This window comes from Giraffa tippelskirchi, chromosome 2, assembly GCF_054371585.1.
Source record: "Giraffa tippelskirchi isolate mGirTip1 chromosome 2, T2T-mGirTip1v1.2.pri, whole genome shotgun sequence".
Classification (NCBI taxonomy): Eukaryota; Metazoa; Chordata; class Mammalia; order Artiodactyla; family Giraffidae; genus Giraffa; species Giraffa tippelskirchi.
Genome location: NC_137276.1, coordinates 32,805,883 through 32,827,988, shown reverse-complemented (window position 1 = coordinate 32,827,988; position 22,106 = coordinate 32,805,883). Strand labels below are relative to the sequence as shown.

Below are 22,106 nucleotides of genomic sequence, written 5' to 3'. Positions count from 1 at the left end.
CCTCAGACTCCAGGATGAGTGCTTTACCTCCCACACTTTCCCATTCCCCCCACATTTCCACTTTCCAAATAAGGAAGGAATCCTCTAACTCCCACAGTTAATCAGTACAGAGCCAGGGAGGCCCGCCTGACACCAGCATCCATGCCTTTCTATCCTGCAGCTCTAGGGTCCAGGATGTCCACATGAGAACATCTCTGATAGAGTGGAAACAGACAGGAAAGGGGGACCATGGACCTGAGTTTCATAACTTGGAATTCACAGAGTAAACTTCTTAAAACTGCAAGTAAAACTGTGTATGTACCTTTTTCTCAAAGAAGTGCTGAAAATACTCATCAGACTCTCAGAGAGATTTGTGAAGCACAAAATATCAAGTCCAATATAAGGAGAGAAAAAGAAGTCCCCAAGACCTTATTCCCAAGCTCTGGAGGAGACAGTGGAAAGGATGAGTAAGATTGCTCCCAACAGCTTCTTGTTCCTCTAAGCCAGTGGCCCCAGCAAGAGCGACCACCAGATCTCACTCAGATGATGTTTTCTGATGTGACAGCAGACAGTTTAGACCCCAATCATCTCCATCTCAGCAAGTCTAACCTGCCATTCTTCCATAAGCTCAGGACACTGTCCCTTCTACAGGATGTCACAAGGAGCCACCACTGCCCCCGTTTCTTTCCTGGACGCTGGTCAGTTAGTAGCATGCCCATCACCAATAAAGATTAATAAAAAGCTGAAGCCATGTCTACCCAGCATGGGAAATGTCTCCATGGGAGGACAGTCAGAAAAACCACAGCCTGTTGATGGGGCTGCTCAAAGCAACCCCCACTCACAAGTTCTCTCAAGGACCTCACGGCTAAAAACGTGTCCAGGAACAGAGACACGTTGGGTCCCTTGGAAGGCAGGGCCCAGGAACCTGGGTGGTATGCGTGGGTCTCTCATGGGTACGCTTTAGCCTTTTGTGCCCAAATTTAGCCACTCAATGCTCAATGGCCTTTACTTTCTCTCTTTTCTCCAGCTTGGAGCTGCTGCTGCTGCTGCTGCTGCTAAGTCGCTTCAGTCGTGTCCGACTCTGTGCGATCCCATAGACAGCAGCCCACCTGGCTCCTCCTTCTCTGGGATTCTCCAGGCAAGAATACTGAAGTGGGTTGCCATTTCCTTCTCCAATGCATGAAAGTGAAAAGTGAAAGTGAAGTTGCTCAGTCATGTCCGACTCTTTGCGACCCCATGGACTGTAGCCTACCAGGCTCCTCTGTCCACGGGATTTTCCAGGCAAGAGTACTGGAGTGGGTTGCCATTTCCTTCTCCACCAGCTTGGAGCACCAGAGCTCAAATACAGAGTTCAAACTGGCTCGAAAGAAGTCAGGATGTGGTTTCATGAGACCCTCTATTCAGAGGAGACTCTGAGACAAGGTGATGGTAGCACATACCCCTACAAGTCACAGACAAAGTAGGAGAAGGAACTCAAGGAGTCGAAGGCTCTTCAGGGTCCATCTCTGAGTGATAAGGCCTAAGGAGAGGAGGCAAGTTAGCCCAATTTAAGTCTTTGACTCTCTCCAGCTAATTTATTATTTTGAACTCAAATGCCCAAACTGTTGGGCTTATGTGGACGTCATACACAGATGGCAGGAGTTAATAGTAAGGTTGGTTCCTTAAAAAGAGATAGACATGGCCCAGTGGCTCAAAAATAGACAAAGTGGGAAACGTCAGCTTCCATCAGAGCCAGTAAGTAGTTAAAGCCATTTCCCCTTCCAGAGTCTTCATTACAAAGAGCAAGAAATCAGATCCATTACCTGGATGGAGAGAACTGCAAGATGAGATTTCCTCTCCAAGTTTCTAAAACAGTTGCAAAGATGAGAATGTTCAGCTTCACTTCCTGGACGCTTTAGGACAGAAACAAACAACCAGAAAGTCCTAAAATGTCAAGCACACAGGCCTTTTCTCCACATCTTGTGTGGTTAGGGGGAGAAGTATCCCAGCATTCAGAAAGGGGGTGCCAGGCTCTGCACCCCACATCAGAGGATGCAAAAGAATGGGAGAATGTGTGTGTGCCTGCATGTGTGTCTGTGTGTGTCCCGCTAAGTACTTCCTTCACTACACAGCTAATCCGATTAGCAGCTTTAGGAAACTCTGCAATGTTAATTCAAGGGCCCCATTCATAGAACAGCTTGGCCCATGCCTGCCCAGAACTCCCATTCTTCTCACTGCACATAAAATGCTCACAGAAGGACGTTCTCTCCCTGAAGAATGCACTCTCGCCGCCTTACCCCCACACACATCCAAGAGGCTGCTGCCACTTCTCGTGGCGGAGGGAATGGGACTGTCTGAAAATAGGCAGAGGGAAAGAACAGTACTCTCTCAGTCTCAAGCACAAAATCAGGTTGATATTAACAGCACTGTCAACCCAGGTGGCCTCTGAAGCCAGCATCTGTGCTGAGTAAAGGGGGTCATGAATCTCCCCAGTCGTAGGGCCCTGGGTAAGTCGTTGGTTGTCTGTGGACCTTCACTTCTTTTTCTGTAGTGTGGGGACTTGGAGCAGAGGGTGTAGCGGGGACAGAGGGCCCGAAGAAAGGACACTGGGGGTCTGTACAGACATGATGCCATAGTGTTTCGCTGGAGGATAAAGAGAGGGAAGGGAATGAGTGTGTGGGCTGTAGATAAAGCATCAAGGACCTGTGGCACCAGATAAGGAATGTTTCTGATAAGGGATGGGGAGCCATGGAAGGGTTTTAAAAAGCAGTGCATCAGTTTTCTTGGGCTGCCATGACAAGTTACCACAGAGTCGGCAGCTTACAAACAGGTATCTATTCTCTCCCAGTTCTGAAGGACAGCAGTCTGAAGTCAAGGGCTTGGCAGGGCTATGCTCCCTCTGCTCTAGGCTCTAGGGGAGAATCCTTCCTTGCCTCGTCCTAGCTCGTGGTGATTAAGTGATTAAGTGAAAGTCGCGCAGTCGTGTCCAACTCTTTGCGACCCCATGGACTATACAGTCCATGGAACTCTCCAGGCCAGAATACTGGAGTGGGTAGCCGTTCCCTTCTCCAAGGGATCTTCCCAACCCAGGGATCAAACCCAGGTCTCCCATATTGCAGGTGGATTCTTTACCAGCTGAGCCACCAGGGAAGCCCAAGAATACTGAAGTGGGTAGCCTATCCCTTCTCCAGCGGATTTTCCCAACCCAGGAATCAAACCGGGGTCTCCTGCATTGCAGGCGGATTCTTTACCAGCTGAGCTACCTCTCCGCAATCCTTGGTGTCCTTTGGCTTGTAGCTACATCGCTCTTCACGTGGTCTTCCTCTCTGTGTCCTTCTGTGTCCCTCTGTGTCCTCTCCTCTTCTTATAAAGATTCTAGTCATTGGACTCAGGGCCCCCCAAATCAAGGATGATCTCAAGATCCTTAACTAATCAGATCTGCAAAGACTCTTTTCTTATAAGGTTGTATTCTGGGGTTTGGATAGACATAAATCTAGGGGAACACTATTCAATCTAGCACATTGGTTGCAAGGTCAGATCCAGGAAGATCACCTGGAAGCAGGATGGAGAAGCAGAAACTGGAGGCAGGGAGACTGATCTGATCAGAAATAATTACCAATAGCCTAGGATCCTAAGTGACCAGCAAGGGGGTTCCCTTCTGGGGACCCAGAGCCCTCAGCGGCTATTTTTGTGGCCAGCCCAGCACACTGAGTGGGCTCTCAAACCCACCTAGGTACAAGGTCTTGGCTCACTTCCTGGTCCAGAAAGACTCCAGCTTCTTTCCCAGGGCTAGCAAAGGCATGGCTACATGCACCCCTGTTGGTTTCCACTCCTTCCTTCTGGCAACACGGCAGACAGGTTGGTACCACGGAGGACAGAGCCTGGGAGATGGGAAGCCTTGGGTTCTAGTCCTGACTCTGCAACTGGCTGAATTTGGGACACAGAGCACATCTAGAAAACAAGGCAGACCAGATCATTTCTAGAGCAAGGACACTGTTTCATTCAGCAACCAGGAAAGCAGCTCCAAGTTCACAGGAGAGACCAGGGAAAGGAGGTATCTGGGGCCACAATGCATCCCATCCCCCTCCAGGGATTTAGCCTTGTTCCCACCCCACCCTCCCAAAAACCCAGGGGTAATTACCCAAACTTGGAAATGAGATAACCAATATCTAAGAATACATCCTTTCACACATTTGGAAGTACAAAGAGCGGATAAAGGTGTGGTTCCTTTTAAATTTTTTTTTTTTTTAACCAAAGCAAACATTTAAAGATCTACACACAGTGTTGTTCACAGTAGCAATGTCTCTAGTAGGAAAAAAAAAAAAATTACAGAAAAGAAGAAAAACAACCATCATGTCCATCTGTATAGATTAATTTGATAAATGGTGGCAGAGTTGTAAATGAAATGTGATCAACCTCAAAATACCACATTAAAACTTGTCCATGGTATGGTGTTAAAGATGCAGGTTACACAAGAGGGTGTTAAGAGAAATCCCTTTTATGTTTAAAAAATATCTGCCCATGACTTGAGTGCAGTAAGGCTGGAAGGGATCCAGCAAACAGATCATGATGGGGACCCCTGGGGCTGGGATAAAAGGGGATTTTCACTTTATACTTTTTAGTTTTGAGCTATCGGACTTTTTTTTTTTTTAACAACCAGTGGTATTAGTTTAATCAGCAAAAACAATTTAAGATATTCCCATTATGAAAATAAAATAACTGTTTTAGATAGATGCAAAGTCCTATAGGCCCTCAGAGAAAAGTAATCAAGATAAAAATAACCTTGCATAAAAACACACCAGAAAAACTATATATCTCTAGCTTGGGAAGGAGGAAATATCAGGAAGGTTTATGTTTCAAAGGCCTCATGCCCAAGCCCCAAAGTTCCCTCCTGCATATAACAAATGTCCATCATCCTCTACTTTAACCTTGAACCCACCTAGGTCAGTGTTCTTTCTACAAATACTACTACTAATAATGAGGAAGAACAGGAAGAGTTGATACTTATTGAGCATTTCTTATGTGCCAGGCACTGTGCTCGGCACTTTGCATGTATTCTTTCCTTTGGTTCTCACAACATCACTCTGAGGTAAGGATTATTACTCTACCCATTTAACAGATGAAGATACTGAGGCCCAGCTCAAGGATTCAAGTCCAGACAGTCTGAGGTCAAAGCTGGTGATGGTGACCAGTGCTTTGACTGCACTCCTGAGAGCAATGCCCTGTGGGAGCTCTTCACCCCTAAGGCCCGTGGGAGATGATCCAGGGCCTGCCAGTCTCCATCTACCTCTTCCTTCTCCTGTCTCCAACCTTCTAGATACAAAAGTGCTGGGCCACCTCTGGGGGATCCAAAGTCGAATTTGTGTGGACTCTGTTCTCTCTCAGCTCACAGGGGAGAAGGAACAAGAAGACAGATACTCAGGTTTTTAGGGCATGAAGCTCACCACGGCAGCCTTAGGAGAGCACCGTGAAGGAGTCAGAGGCAGGGCTGCTAGGCTTCCCTTCCCTGCACATCCTTGAGGCAGCCTCCCAGACAGGCAACTCTCGGGCAGCTGGTCATTTAGCTGGCATGGTGGCTGGCCATGGCCCAGCCTCTCTTTGAGGTCTCTTACTTACATTTGCAAGCCTGGGTCCCCATGCTGTGCCATGGCAGGTCCCTCAATAACAGCAGGAGGATTGCTGATAGGAGCCACCCTGAGCATTCGTGATGATGATGCTGTGCAGGTCTGGAGGTATGAGTGGGGTCCCCAAGCTGGAAAGACCAAGATCCAGAGGTCTCCCTGGGTCCTGCATGGTCACCTTCGCCTGCTTTCCAAATCAACATGTACCCACACAGCTGTAAATTGGTGTAACCACTTGGGAAATCTGACTGCACCTACTAATAACTTACAAATACCCTGTGACCCAGCAATTCCACTCCTGGGTACATAAAGAGAAATGAGTGCTTATGTCCACCGAAAGGTAGATACAAGACTGTGAGTAGTAGTTTCAGTTATCATATCCCTAAACGGTCAAATGTCCAAATGGCTCTCCATTTGGGTATTTTCATGCAGGAGAACACAGCACAATAACCAAAGAGGACAAACAAGAGCTTCACACACAACATGGGGGAAATTCCACAGTCACACAACTGAGGAGGAGGAGACACAAACAACACACGCTGCATGGGTCCATTCATGTTGGTAAAATGCATTCGTGTGGAGACAGGTCAGACGAATGGCTGCTGTTGAGTAGGTGCTGCCTGGGACGGGGCATGAGAGGGAATCTCGGGGTTCTGGAAATATTCCATCCCTTGGTCTGGGTGGTGGCCACGTGGACTGGACACAGAAAAGTACATCATACTGCATGTCTGAGCCATGTGAAATTCACTAATTTTTTGTTTGCATTGCACAGCTCATGGGATCTCAGTTCCCTGACCAGGGATTGAACCTGGGCCATAGCAAGGTTCACTAGTTTTAAGTACTAAAATAATATAACAAAAGTGAAGTGAGTGAAAGTCACTCAGTCATGTCCAACTCTTTGCAACCCCACGGACTATACAGTCCATGGAATTCTCCAGGCCAGAATACTGGAGTGGGTAGCTGTTCCCTTCTCCAGGGGATCTTCCCAACCCAGGGATCAAACCCAGGTCTGCCATATTGCAGGTGGATTTTTTACCAGCTGAGCCACCAGGGAAGCCCAAGAATACTGGACTGGGTGACCTATTCCTTCTTCAGCAGATCTTCCAGACCCAGGAATCAAACTGGGATCTCCGGCATTGCAGGCAGATTCTTTACCAGCTGAGCTACCAGGGAAGCCCAATATCGCAAAAAAGAAAATTAAAAAAAATAATCACACAAAACTTACAATCTGATCAACTTCTCTAGGACACCAGTAAGAATCTGGCAGGGGGCAGGGATGGGGGGCATATGATGAGCTGGAATGATAGAATTATGAAGAGATGCTTCCTTTGGTTGGAGCTCAACTATGATGTAATTTACACACCATGTAAATAACAGTGTGAGAAATAATTTGGATTCCGAAATCCCATTTAAAATTCAAATGGACTTTTCAAACCATACAGGAGAGGTCCCTTCAAATCCAAAGAAGTGATAATCATAAAGCCAGACACCAAAAGAAGCTCGTTCCTCCCTTCTCCCGGCCACTGGCGATGAGGACCCCTGACCTCCTGACAACTTTTGCCCTCTTGCCTTCCTCTCAGCCTTGCATCCTGTGTGGAGCTTCACCTAGTTCTTGCAGCTGCTCATGTTCCCCATGAGCCATGGCAGTTGCCCCACACCCTGAGCACAGTCCTACCCCCCGACACACATAAAGAGGGAGCAGACCTTGGACAAGAAGGGAGCTTATCACCGATTCAGCGGAGGTTGCCATCCCATTTCCCACTCCAGGAATGACCCCTCCCTCAGTATGGAATGTCTTTCTCTACCCTTCAATTTCTTCTCCAATCTGGGAATCCCGTCTGCCTCCCCAGGACCCCTCCTCTGGGAAGCCTTTCTGACTCCCCCACCCTAGCAATGGTACCAGTCCTTCTCAGTGCCCCTACTCCCCCTGTGCTTCCTGGGACCTCTACCTCCAACTCTTCATTCATTTTGCATCTATTTTCTCCACAAGCTGGTGAACCCTTAAGAGACACCTCAGTCTATACCTTCTCAGGATTTGGCACTAGACCTGGCACAAAATGAACACTCAGTAGAGGTTTCAGTTAATAATTGAGTGAGTGAGTGAATGAGTGAATTGGGACCATACCCAGAAATATGAATACAGTGTATTCTCCTCCCTCCCAAATGAATACAGATCCCAGGGCCTTTTGTGCCAGGAGATGCTGAAATGGAGAATTGATAAATTAGTTCTAGTGGAATCTTTGAGCTGTGCAAGGCACTCAGGGGTGGGGGGCTTTGGGGATGTTCTTGGATGCCACCAAGTTCATCAGCAGAGGGGAAGGGGTGGCCCTGACAACCCCTCTTCCACCATCACCACCAGCGAGCAGCTTGGTAAGGCTGCCCAAGCATCCAGCCAGGAACCCAGCAACCTCAGGGCAGCAGATGGGATGTGGAAAGCAGTGGTAGAGGGGACTCCATCAAGCTCCCCCAGCCAGAGATGAGCAAATTACATTTCCATTCAGAAACATTAGGCAGGAACCCTGCAGCCCACAGAGGAAAGCCCCACCTCTTTGGGGCCATAGACACTGGGTACCATAGGAGTTGCCTCCACTCTGGGCACATTCCCACCCACCTCATCTACAGGCACCTTGATCATCTACCCCAACTTCTCCAGGTGCATCTATCTTCAATAGCTCCCCAAAGAACCACCCTCCAGTGACCCACACCTTCCTCTGCTCCTTAAGTCAGCCCCTTTCATACTCCCTGTCTCTGCACGCAGTCTCTCCTCTGGCTGAAATGTCTCTTCTTAATTCTTCACCTAAGGAACTCCTATTCATCCTTCAAGACACAAGGCAAGAGTGACTATTCCCATGATGACTTTCTTGGCCCCACTGCCCTTGATTCGTTGTAGCACTTGCCCTGAGGAATTACAGTTTATCTATCTACGCTTCAGTTTCATTCTGCTGGACTGGGTGCCTTAGTGATTACATCTGTCATTGCCTGAGAACATGCCACATGCCAGGCACCAGGTTAGCCCATTCCTTTCGGAGTAAATCCTCCCAACCCCATTGACAGGTGTGCTGGTTTCATTCTCATTTTAGAGACAAGAAGACTGAACTTTGAGATGTTAGTGAGCTCTTCCAGGTCTAAACTCTGTCTGCCTGGCATGAAAGCTCTCCTTGAAGGCGGAGGCCACATACTATTCCTCTTTCTCTTACCAGCACTGCATTAGACCCATGAGAAGTGCTAAAAAGGGTAGTATCCAGTATTATGACACAGTAGAAGTATCATCAGTTATGCAAGATGAATGTTCTGGAGATCTGCTGTATCACATCGTGCTTGTAGTTTCCAGTATTGTGTTGTACATTTAACATTTTGTCAAGACACGTTAAGTGTTCTTACCACAATTTTTTAAAACCTCAAAAGAAAGGAAGGGAGGGTGGGTAGAGGGGTCACAGGTAGCAGAGAAAGGGTAGCATCTGGCACACAGGAGCCTTGGTCACTGTCAGCCACACAGCCTATCATCTCCCACAATGCAGCACCCTGGGCTTCTTTCTGAGAATGGAGATTCCACAGAAGGGAGGCGTCTGAGTACAGTGGGCAGGGAGGTGAGGAAAACTCAGGAAACCAGTCTCATTACTGCTTACCCAAAAGTGAAGGCAAGGAAGGAGGGTGGGAGAGGTGTCATCGAAGCATTATATGCCTTGTCAGTGTTTCCTGGCCTGGGGGCGTGGGATTTCCACCTGGTTTGTAGGCCAAGCAAGTACACAATACCCCTGCTCCCTCGCCATCTCCCCTCACAAGCATCTTCCCACTACTAATCAGCATCAGCGTCACTACCATATGTCCTCAGTGGAGCCTCTCCAGGAATTCTCTCTATTTGGGAAGCGCTAGACCCTGAGGCCAAAGTCCTGAGAACCTATGTTGAGCTCAAGTCTCTGAGCTCAGGGTCGAACCTTTGGATAAAGAGGCAAATGGAGGTTTTCTTAGAAGGACAGGCAAACTTCAGCTTCCCAACCTGCAATGGAGAAGGTGTGGTCCCTCTGGTTTTCCACTGACAGGTGGGCCCTGGACCAACAGGCAAAATACCAAAGATTTGTGGTCAACATCTACCCGTGTCCGAGTCCCCAGCCTTTCCCTCCAAGGCAGGGGTGGAGGAGACACTGTACTTACCTGTGCTGTGTCCCATGTCCTTCACTGACTGCTTGACCCAGTCATGGGCTTTGTCGATGTGAAATAACTTCAGGTCCTCTTCATCTAAGGCAATGTCTCCCCAAAAGACAGCTGGGAAGGAAAAATAGAAGTGTATCAATTTAAGCTGGAGATCAAAGAATGAATTTGCTAGTGGCCCAGAGGGTATTGGAAGCTAAGTAGTAAACTCTAGAAAAGATAGTCCATCCAATCAAATTTCTCCCTGAGCCTAAGAGATAGGACTGGTAGAGAGAGAACAACAGATAATAAATCTATGCATCAAAGCCACAGGGCTGGGGCCAACTGCACTGAAGATTAAAGGCCTAGGTCAGGAAAATGCAAAACCAGAGTGAAATATTGTCTCACGTCTGTTAGAATGGCTGTTATCAAAAACACTAGAAAAGAAAGTGTTGGCAAAGATGTGGAGTAAAAGAAACCTTTGTGGGGACTTCCCTGGTGGTCCAGTGGCTAAGACTCTGAGCTCCCAGTGCAGGGGTCCTGGGTTTGATCCCTGGTCAGGGAACTAGATCCCACATGCTGCAACTAAGACCCAGCACAACCAAATAAATAAATATTAAAAAAAAAAAAAGAAACTTTAGTGCACTGTTGGTGGGAATGTCAATTGGTACAGCTCCTATGGAAAACAGGCTTCCCTGGTGGCTCAGTGGTAAAGAACCCGCCTTCCAATGCTGAGGACACAGGTTCAGTCCCTGGGTTGGGAAGATTCTCTGGAGAAGAAATGCCAATCCACTCCAGTAGGCTTGCCTGGGAAATCCCACTGAAAAAGGAGCCTGGTGGGCTACAGTCTATAGGGTTGTAAAAGAATCAGACATGACTTAGTGACTAAACAACAAAAACTATGGAAAACAATGTGGCGGTTTCCCCCCAAAATGAAAAATAGAACTACTATGTGACCTAGCAGTTCTACTTCTGAGTACTTATCTAAAGAAAATGAAAACACTGATTTGAAACAATATCTGTATCTTCACGTTCATTGCAGCATTATTTACAATAGCCAAGATATGGAAACAACGTAAGTGTCAGCTATGAAAAAAGAACAAAATCTTGCCAGCTGCAACAACATGGATGGATGTTGAGGGCATTAGGCTAAGTGAAATAAGTCAGAAAAGACAAACATCACGTGAGATCACATGATCTCTTTTACATGCAGAATATATATATTCCACATGAAAGCTTATATATACATGTATATATAAGCTTCCCAGGTGGCTCAGTGGTAAAGAATCCACCTGCCAGTGAAGAAGATACAGGTTTGATCCCTGGGTCAGGGAGATCCCTGGAGAGGGAAATGGCAACCCACTCCAGTATTCTTGCCTGTGAAATCCCATGGACAGAGGAGCCTGGTGGGCTACAGAACATATGGTCACAAAGAGTGACTGAGCAACTGAGTACACACACACACACACACACACACACACACACACACACACACACACACAGAGTTGCCAGAGGCAGGGAGTGGGGTAGGTATGGGAGAAATAGGTAAATTATTTTTATTGTTTTTATTTTGTTGTTGTTTAAATAAGTTGAATTTTAAAAAAAAAGAATCGAGCAATTCATAGTGGGAATGGAAAGGAATGGAGAGAATCTGGAAAATCAGGAACTTGGGGAGTTGGAAGAACCAACCTATTTTTATCACTAAACAGTAAAAGAAAAACTGAGAAGGTCTTTGAGTAACAAAGACTGATTAAAACTCAGGCTCATGGTGTAGAGAATTGGGAACCCTCATTCAGTGCCAGCAGGGATATAAAATGGTATACTCCCTATGGAAGGTTTTTGGCATTTTCCTACAAAGCTAAATTTATCACAAGACCTAGCAATTTCACTCCTAGAGATCTCCACAAAGGAAATGAAAATATAGGTCCACATGAAGACATGTACTCAGATGTTAACAGCAGCCTCATTAATGTGCTGTGCTGTGCTTACTTGCTCAGTTGTGCCCAACTCTTTGCAACCTCATGGATTGTAGCCCACCAGACTCTAGGAGCTTTATTAATAATTGCCCCAAACTTGAACACAACCTAAACGTCTATCAGCTGTTGAATGGATAAACAAAATGTGGTCTATCTATATGATGGAAAACTATCTAGCAATTAAAAAGAACAAACTTTAAAAAAAATAAAGAAGCCTTGACACATGCTACAATACGTGATTCTATAAAACATCATGCTAAGTGAAAGAAACCAGATGCAGAAGACTATATCTTATACGATTCCATTTATATGAAGCATTTAGAAGGGCAAGTTTACAGAGCTAGAAAGAATGGTGATAGCTTATGGCTGGGGGTGTGGATGAGATCAGACTCTAAGTTGCCATGAAGGAATTTTTCCAGGTTGTAGAAATGTTCTAAAACTGGACTGCGGTGATGGTTTGCACAACTACCGATTTGCTTAAATCTTTGAAATTTACACTTATTTTCACCTTGTTGAAATGTGTAACAAATTTGGCTCAGCCAAAGATGGTTTCCAGCTGAGGGTCCTGAGCCCCTCCCACCTCCCTGAAGATTTAGCACAAGTCCACAATACAGTGCCATCTTTTCCTCAACGGAAAAGCATCTTTGTCAATGATGGCATTCACAGTGTAGTCAGGAGCACGCCTCACATTCTGAGAGCAGACAGGGAAGCAAGAGGGTGGAAGGCAAAGGGAGTATACTAACAGGACCTGGGAAGACTTCAACAAGCCAAGGAAGTAGCACAATGATGTTCAAGCTTTTGCGCCCACATATCCCCAAAATAATTTTTCAAATATTTTATTTATTTATTATTTTTTGACTGTGCTAGGTCTTAGTCCGGGCATGTGGGATCTAATTCCGTGACCAGGTATCAAATCCAGGCCCCTTGCATTGGGAGCATGGAGTCTTAGCCACTGGACCAGAGGGAAGTCCCCAAAATAATTTTTAAAAGCCTCATATCCTTATGTATATTGTGAGCCTAACATTTAAGATTTTCCCCCATGAGTTTAAATACATTTTTAATTTTGTTCACAAGAAGTAAAAAAAAATAGTGAACATTTTATACGGTGAAGATTGACTATAATTATAATAAATGTTTCAGAATGTGATTTGGTAAAATAGATTTAACCATCTTCCGTCTTATTGAATAGCACATGCTACATCAGAAAGAAAACAAGGAAATATTCATCTCAGGTTTTATCCACATATCTTGAAATAGTGAAAGTTCAGAAACCATTTCAGTTATACTTAAAAGAATCACTGTCGTTAACTTAACTCTATTTTAGTTGTTTTGAATTCAAAACATTCCGCTAAGCACCATGCATCCCCCTAAACATAAATACATACAGATAGGAAAAGACAGGAGAATGCCAGGTCTAAGATGCCTTGTTGTTTTTAGTTGAGTTCAACTCTTTGCAACCCATGGATGGTAGCCTGCCAGGCTCCTCTGTCCATGGGACTCTCCAGGCAAGAATACTGGAGTGGGCTGACATTTCCTTTTCCAAGATACCTTGACTCATCATCAGAGAAGGCTGCTCTGTGACCAGTCATTTCTCATTTTCCCTTTAGTGCTCAGAGGCTTTTGTACCCCAGGATGAGTGACAAGTGCCGCTCTCTTTGGTAAAGCTGGGGAGGGACCACCATGACAGGGGCATCCTCCAGCAGTTTTAATACAGAATCTTGTGTGGAAGCTTTAGAATCTGGATATTCACTCCCTTAAATTCTCTGCACAGTGCACCCCTTGCTAAGTCTCTGGTACCCCTGCACACACCAGTTGGCAAACCAGAGAGTAACAGAGGTCAGGGCAAGGGAGCTTCCTAAGTCAGAGGGCTGCCGAGAAACTCCTCCTGGGCTTGCTCAGCCCGCCTTGGTTTCCATCTGGCTTCCAGCCCTTCAATGTCCAGCACTCAGGAGTCCTCCTGACTTCAAAGGGAAGGAGTCTCAGGCTGCTTCCCGCATAAGGAATTCTTCCTGAAAGCACTTCCAGCCTGCCTGTGTTGTATTGTTCACCTGGGGAGGTAGGTTGATTAAAAACATGTAATTTTAAGCCAGAGGAATCCTGGGTTCAAATCCTGTTATGGCCATTTGATAGCTGTGTGACCTTCAACAAATCATTTGACCTTGCTGAGCCTCGGTTTCCTCATCTTGAAATATTATTACCTACCTTGCAGAGTTGGCAAGAACCAAATGAGGTAAGTGTGTTAATTTAAACACTCAGTACGACAGGTCCCAGCCCTCAGGGAGCATTCAGTGACGAGTCGTGTCACTCTAATTTTCACTGGGCTCCCTGTCTTTCTCCTACTCCACTCTGTCTTCATTCAGAAGTCCCTGCCCTGTGAAGCTCACTCAGCTCCCAACAGCCATATCTCTGCATGAAAGTATTCCTCCCACTCCTGAAACATGCCAGCCTTTCTCTGCATTCCTTTAGGAAAAACAATCCCAACCAGACCACATCAACCAGACCACAGGAGCTAAATTTTGTCTGTGCATCTACCTAACAAATATTTACTGAGCCCATAAATGCAAGGGTGGGGGTAGAGGAAGTGAAGCTGGGGGTGTGGGGAGGAATAGTATTTTCTATAAGGCTTTACAGTTAATATTGGATTGTCCATATGCAGTAATTCTTGACCTTTCTCATTCCCATTTTATAGATGAAGAAACTGAAATTCCGAGAAGAGAATGACTTGTTTGGGGTCACATAGCCAGTGAGTGGCAGAGCCAGAACAACCAAACCGGGCTTTTTTCAGTTTCCACGTTTCCTTCCTCAGCTTCCTGTTCTCCCAGATTCCAAGTGCCTTGAGGACAGGCTCCAGTTGTACACATATTTCATATAGCAAATCTCATTATATATACGCTAAGAAAAGTCATCATATAGATGCTCTGGCTAAGATTGAAGGTACTGAATGAGACAAACTGTCCAAGCTGTGCCTGTGCAACTGTGAACAAATAACCTCTCTGAATCTCAGTTTCCTCATCTTTCCCATGAGAATGAATAATTATAACAGCTTCCCCACAAGGTTGTTGTGAGCATCAAGTGAGATACTTTGAGTAAAGTTGGCACCAGGCACCACTGGGTAAATATAAGATGCACAGCTTAGCTGCACCTTCCAGACATGAAGATCCTCAGCAATGGTTCCCATTAATGGTGATGGACAGTGAGATCAAGAGAGGCTGTAACAGGTATGACCCCTCCACCCCTGCAAGGGGGTCACTGACTTACCACTAGCACCCAGCCCAAGGCAGCCCTTACCCACAGCCCCACCGAAGGGGCTGGCCCAGCCTGCCCCTGGGAGCACACACTGGGAAGACCACAGGGTCTGCCACTGGACTGTCCATCTCAGGACCCAGAGAGCCCCCTCCCACACCCAGCCTAGCTTCCTCTCCTGTGGTCCTGGAGGGTCCCTGACACCACATCTGATCTCACACACTGCCCTTCTGTCCAACGGATGCGGTCTCAGAATCCTAAAGGCAGCTCTTTTGTCCCTTAAGGAGATCAAACCAGTCCATCCTAAAGGAAATTAGTCCTGAATATTCATTGGAAGGACTGGTGCTAAAGCTGAAACTCCAATACTTTGGCCACCTGATGTGAAGAACTGACTCCTTAGAAAAGACCTGATGCTAGGAAAGATTGAAGGCAGGAGAAGGGGACAACAGAGAATGAGATAGTTGGATGGCATCACTGATTCAATGGTCTTGAGTTTGAACAAGCTCCTGGAGTTGATGATGGACAGGGAAGCCTGGCATGCTGCAGTCCATGGGGTTGCAAAGAGTTGGACACGACTGAACGACTGAACTTGTCCCTCAAAGACACAATCCAAGAAGGCTGCTGCTCGTCACCTAGATGCCTCTCCTAGAATGATTCGCCAGCACTGCACTGGGCTCTGGAAGCTCCCCAACATCAGGCTTCAGACCAGAGTAACTGGTACCCCAGAACAGAGGTCCAGAATCAGGTTGTCATCTCCAGTCTTACCTTGATCCTTTTCCATAGACATGAGCATGTTGTGGAGAGAGGTTGAATGATTTGTTCAAGGTCCTTGAACAAGGCATTTCGCAGAGCCAGGGCTCCAGTCCAGGACGATTCTCATCATCCTGTCATCTGAACTAGTACAGTAGAATCTGTCCACATGCATCTGGGAGCCAAGAGTGAAAATCCCAAGGCCAAAGGTGTAAGACATGGGCTTTAGATATTCAAAATAAGCCTGAGGCAACAGTGGGGAGCCATCACCCCAGACTCCAACAACAACATGCATGCTCTTCTGCACATAGTTCCTTCAACGATCTCAACCAATGCCCCATAGGAGAACATAAAAATGCTCAGGAATCAGCTTGGAGGCAGGTGTTGTCACTCTGGGATTCCCCAGAGGTCACAACTTCATATCAACACAGTATCTACTGTGGCTTTATGGCTCCTCCTCCAGCAGAAAGGCACGATAAAGAGCAGACTGAGGAAGGAAGGCAGGATGTAAACATTTACTGAGCCAAGCACACAGGACGGGCTCTGTTTGCAAGAGAAGGATGCCACCAGAGCCTCCCGCCAGGCTCCCAACCTCAGAGGTGGGCTCCATCTGACTGCAGGGACTCTGAGGGCTGCATCCATGGAGTTACAGAGGGAGTCCGTTTCTGAAATAGCCTCTCCTCTCAATTAGACAAAGCCTTTGTCTCCTGTTTTTCTCCAAGACAACTTGCGGGTCTCTCTTGAATGGACTGGAGGGTCCTCTTGTTCCAGAAGAGCTGCAGGACATTCTACCACACCTGAGCTAAGTCTACACATTCAAAACACACAGCTATTGAATGGTTACCAAAAGGCAAGACCCATCAGCCTCCTAAGAGAAGACTCTTGAAGGAAGGATTCCTACCAGTTGGGTAACTTTCTTCTTCCACCACCGACCCCTGGCTACTGGCAACCCACTCCAGTATTCTTGCCTGGAGAATCCCCACAGTCAGAGGAGCCTGGCAGGCTACAGTCCAAGGAGTCACAAAGAGCTGGACATGACTGAGCGACTGAGCACACACACACTAGATGGGCAGCATTGACCTCATCTTGAAACTTGATAGAAACACCCACTCCCAGGGCCTGTCCCAAAGCTGCTGAATCAGAAGCTGCATGTTAACAGGATCCTCAGGTGGAACGTGTACACAGTGAAGTCTGAGAAGCACTGACTCAAGGCACTAGAGGCTTTGCCTCCAGCAACCACGCCCCTGGGGCCACGGGCTCTCCTCTACCCCTCTGTGCCTGTCATGGCTGTAAGGAAAAGGTCAAGCAGGGTAATTCTTCACAGAAATGTAGAACATGGGTGTATAGGCCATAGGAAAGATCTAAAATGTACACCAGTGAAAATACTATCTTTTTGGCTAACAAACACATGAAAAAGATGCTCAACATCACTCATTATCAGAGAAATGCAAATCAAAACCACAATGAGGTACCATCTCACGTCAGTCAGAATGGCTGCTATCAAAAAGTCTACAAACAATAAATGTTGGAGAGGGTGCAGAGAAAGGGAACCCTCTTACACTGCTGGTGGGAATGCAAACTAGTACAGTCACTATGGAGAACAGTGTGGAGATCCCTTAAAAAACTGGAAATAGAACTGCCATACAACCCAGCAATCCCACTGCTGGGCATACACACTGAGGAAACCAGAAATGAAAGAGACACGTGTACCCCAATATTCATCACAGCGCTGTTTACAATAGCCAGGACATGGAAGCAACCTAGATGTCCATTGGCAGATGAATGGATAAGAAAGCTGTGGTACATATGCACAATGGAATATTACTCAGCTATTAAGAGGAATGCATTTGTATCAGTTATAATGAGGTGGATGAAACTGGAGCCTATTATACAGAGTGAAGTAAGTCAGAAAAAAACCCACCAATATATAATAATATTAATTGTATATTAATATTATATGCAGTATATTAATGCGTATATATGGAATTTAGAAAGATGGTAATGATGACCCTATATGCGAAACAGCAAAAGAGATACAGAGATAAAGAACAGACTTTTCGGCTCTGTGGGAGAAGGCGAGGGTTGGATGATTTGAGAGAATAGCATTGAAACATGTATATTACCATATGTGAAATAGATTGCCAGTCTAGGTTCGATTCATGAGACAGGGTGCTCAGAGCCAGTGCACTGGGATGACCCTGAAGGATGGGACGGAGGGGAAGGTGGGAGGGGGGTTCAGGATGGGGACACATGTATACCCATGCCTGATTCATGTCAATGTATGGCAAAAACCACTACAATATTGTAAAGTAATTAGCTTCCAATTAAAATAAATTAATTAATTTAAAAAAAAAAAAAGAAAATGCCATCTTTTCCAGTCCAGGCTAACCTCAATGGACCTCCAACCCACAATTCAGGGAGCTGTCACCTGGTGGTGGTGTTTGGTTATGAAGCTCTGGACGCTGACTATCAGGAATAAATTATGGAATACAACAGGAAAACTGCTTTTCAGAAATCAAAAATAGAAACCTTGAAAGTAGTCAAATAAAAATTAAAAGCTATTACATAATAAACTTGAAAATAAAAAAGGAGTCATTTTTAAAGAAATACTTTTTAATGATGTATAATCAAGGAAGTGCTGCTGCTGCTGCTAAGTTGCTTGAGTCGTGTCCGACTCTGTGCGACCCCATAGACAGCAGCCCACCAGGCTCCTTCGTCTCTGGGGTTCTCCAGGCAAGAATATTGGAGTGGGTTGCCATTTCCTTCTCCAGTGCATGAAAGTGAAAAGTGAAAGTGAAGTCGCTCAGTCGTGTCTGACTCTTCGTGATCCCATGGCTGCAGCCTACCAGGCTCCTCTGTCCATGAGGTTTCCCAGGCAAGAGTACTGGAGTGGGTTGCCATTTCCTAGCTGGGGGAGAGGAAAGTCTTTTTTCTCTGGTATAAATACACCCACCATGGCTGACTTCAAGGTCACAGAACACAGAGATGAAGGATACGTGTACATTCAGCTCTCACAAGCAGGTAATAGCCAGCTTCAGCAAACTTCTGTAATAACACAGTCAGTTCAGTTTAATCGCTCAGTCGTGTCCGACTCTTTGCAACCCCATGGACTACAGCACGCCAGGCCTCCCTGTCCATCACCAACTCTTGGAGTTCACTCAAACTGATGTCCATTGAGTCAGTGATGCCATCCAACCATCTCATCCTCTGTTGTCCTCTTCTCCTCCCACCTTCAATCTTTCCCAGCATCAGGGTCTTTTCAAATGAGTCAGCTCTTCACATCAGGTGGCCAAAGGATTGGAGTTTCAGCTTCAACATTAGTCCTTCCAATGAACATTCAGGACTGATTTCTGTTAGGATGGACTGGTTGGATCTCCTTGCAGTTCAAGGGATTCTCAAGAGTCTTCTCCAACACCACAGTTCAAAAGTATCAATTCTTCGGCGCTCAGCTTTCTTTATAGTCCAACTCTCTCACATCCATACATGACTACTGGAAAAACCATAGCCTTGACTAGATGGACCTTTGTTGGCAAAGTAATGTCTCTGCTTTTTAATATGCTGTCTAGGTAATAAATAACTGTAAAGTCTCTCAGTTTCTACAGTTATGTCATGTTCCCCATCTGATTCCACGAGCCTGATTCTCAAGGCTGCAAAAGATCACCATGACCTAATCCTTGCAGGGAAAGGCCCATCACAGAAGGTCCCATCTCAGGGTCGCTGTAGCACAACAGCATCTTGACCGAAGCACACAGAACTCTGTCCCAGGGATCAGGATAAATGCCTCCTATACATTAACTTCAGAGGAAGGCCCAGAGGGGAGGTAGGAATTGGCCAAGGTCATGTAGGCAGGTTGAGGCTTCATGGGTGTTTTAAGTCAAAAAATGCTTCCCTGATTGCCAAATCACAGCACCCTCCACCAAGTCAACTTCTCCCAAAGTTTCACATTCTAAGACGTTAATAAGAAACACTATCGTAAATGAGCAGACCCTATGAGGTTTTCTCAGAATAGACCCCCACCCATGTCCTCCACCTGCATTTTGTCTGTAGAAAAACTTTAGTCAAAGTATAAATTTCATCAGAGACATGAGAAAAGGCAGAAAGAAAGGAAAACAGTCAAGCAAGACAAAATAATAATACTTTAGCCATTAAATGAAGTCAAGGACCTTTAGTTCTTCCTCAAGGACTATAGATAATATTCTGAGCCATGTTCTTTGAGCTGTTTTGCAGATACTGAAACCCCCACCAGGAGGAAGATGTTCACTGTATGCTGCCCACAAGCACGTAGACCCCAGACCAGTTGGAACCAGAAGGCTGATGATGCTGACTCCTAATTACATCATCACCAACCAACCAGAAGAATGTCCATGAGCTGACCACGCCCCACTCCTTGAACACTGTGAGACCCCTCACTACCCCTCCAGGGTGAGACACACAGTCTTGAAGGTATTAGCCAGGTATGGCCACCTTTGCCTGGCAAAACATTAAAGCTTTTTAAAATTTGAAGTATCGTTAAATTGTAATTTTGTGTTAATTACTGCTTTTCCATTATGGTTTATCACAGGAAACTGAATATAGTTTCCTGCACTATACAGTAGGAGCTTATTGTTTATCCATATTCTATATGTACCAGTTTGCATCCAACCCTCTCCCACCCCCTTCCTCCGTGACAACCACCAGTCTATTCCCTACGTCCCTGATTCTGTTTCTGTTTCATAGATAGGTTCTTTTATGGTTTTTGGCCACACTGCATGGCTTGCAGGATCTTAGTTCTCTGATCAGGAATCATACCCAGATCCCTGGCAGTGAAAGCACTAAGTCCTAACCACTGAACCGCCATGAAATTTCAAACTATTTCTTTCTACTTCACCCAAAATTCATCCCCAAGATTTAAGCCAGCACCAGTCAAACTTCGGCAACACTATTTAAACTGCTTTCTTAATTTGTAGATATAGCAAAACAGAAAAAGATAGACATAGAGAACAAACTGGTGGTTACCAGTGGAGAGAGAGAATGGGGGAAGGCAAGATAGGGGTAGGGAATTAAGAGGTACAAACTACAATGTATAAAATAAATAAGCTACAAGGACATATTATACAGCACAGGGAATACAGTCAAACTTTGTAACTACGAATGGAGTATAATCTTTAAAAATTGTGAATCACTATGTTGTGCACCTGAAACATACTATTGTAAATAAACTATACCTCAATAAAGAAAATAAAGTAAAACAAATAAAATAAGATGAACTGCTTTCTTTACTGCAGTACTTCTCAGAGCCTTTTGTTTTTGTTGTTCAGTCTCTTAGTCATGTCTGACTCTTTGCTACCCCATGGACTGCAGCACGCCAGGCTTCTCTGTCCTTCACCATCTCCTAGAGCTTGCTCAAACTCATGTCCATTGAGTCGGTGATGCCATCCAACCATCTCATCCTCTGTCATCCCCTTCTCTTCCTGCCTTCAGTCTTTCCCAGCATCAGGGTCTTTTCTAATGAGTCAGTTCTTCACATCAAGTGGCCAAAGTATTGGAGCTTCAGCTTCAGCATCAGTCCTTCCAGGGGGGAAAGGAAGGCTCAGACACAGGGAATAGAGCTCCAGGGCTATTAGAACACCCAAGGTGGAGCTGGGCACAGAAGTCCCTCACTGGGTGCAGCACTTCACAGTTTGCATCCCCTCCACCCACACATTCTTCTCCACCCCGGCGCCCTGCTGAGAGCAAGAACCTTCAGTTCTAGGACATTTCGTATTCAAAAATATGGAACCAGTGAGTGAATGAACGCTCCTCACCCAAGTCCTAGGAGAAGGGAAGGCACAGACCATCAGCTCCATTCCACGGGGAAAGTCAGGCTCAGGGGAGTTCACGACCAGCCTGTTGGCTTACAACTGTGAGAGGGGAACGCAGACCTCTCAGCTCTGAACTTGGAGCCCGGTTCACTGCTTCACACAGGACCTGTTTCTAGAACTGGGATGCAAGGTGGGAGCTGATCTCATGGTCAGCGGTAAGAGCTCTGTTCCCAGAGGAGCTGCTGGCCGGCCTGGACTGGACAGTCTGGTGGGGGCGAAGGAGGGGACAGAGAGCAGAAGAGGCTAGCCAGGGGGTCCTTCACAACCCTCTCCCCAGTGGCCCCTCTGAAATCCAGAGAGTCTTGAGGGAGGATCCTGGGGATGTTAAGTGGCCCTTGGCTTGGAGCCTGCAGAGCTGGGGAGTCTGTGAGCGAGGCAGAAGCCCCGCCAGTCAGAGGGAGATCCCTTCAACTCTCCTGTCGCCTTCTGTCCCCAACCACACCCTACCCAGGACTGTTTCCCACCACCCAGAGAGCAGGAGACCCAGGGAGGGCTGCCACAGCTGGGGGATACCCACTCCCTGCCTGGCTCCCCACAGCCTTCCTACCCATCCTGACCATAGGCCTGCCCCCTCCCAGGGTTCACTCCAA

The 22,106-nt window shown here is 46.2% G+C and overlaps 1 protein-coding gene across 1 annotated transcript in view; it reads right to left on the bottom strand.

The window, feature by feature from the left end:
- The window catches only part of TLL2 (tolloid like 2), a 137,299-nt gene that overhangs the window by 95,918 nt on the left and 19,275 nt on the right, over positions 1–22,106 (bottom strand). Inside the window, exon 2 of the mRNA XM_081551123.1 lies at positions 9,732–9,842. Within this exon, the coding sequence (XP_081407249.1) occupies positions 9,732–9,842 (111 nt within the window). The remainder of the gene's footprint in view (positions 1–9,731; positions 9,843–22,106) is intronic.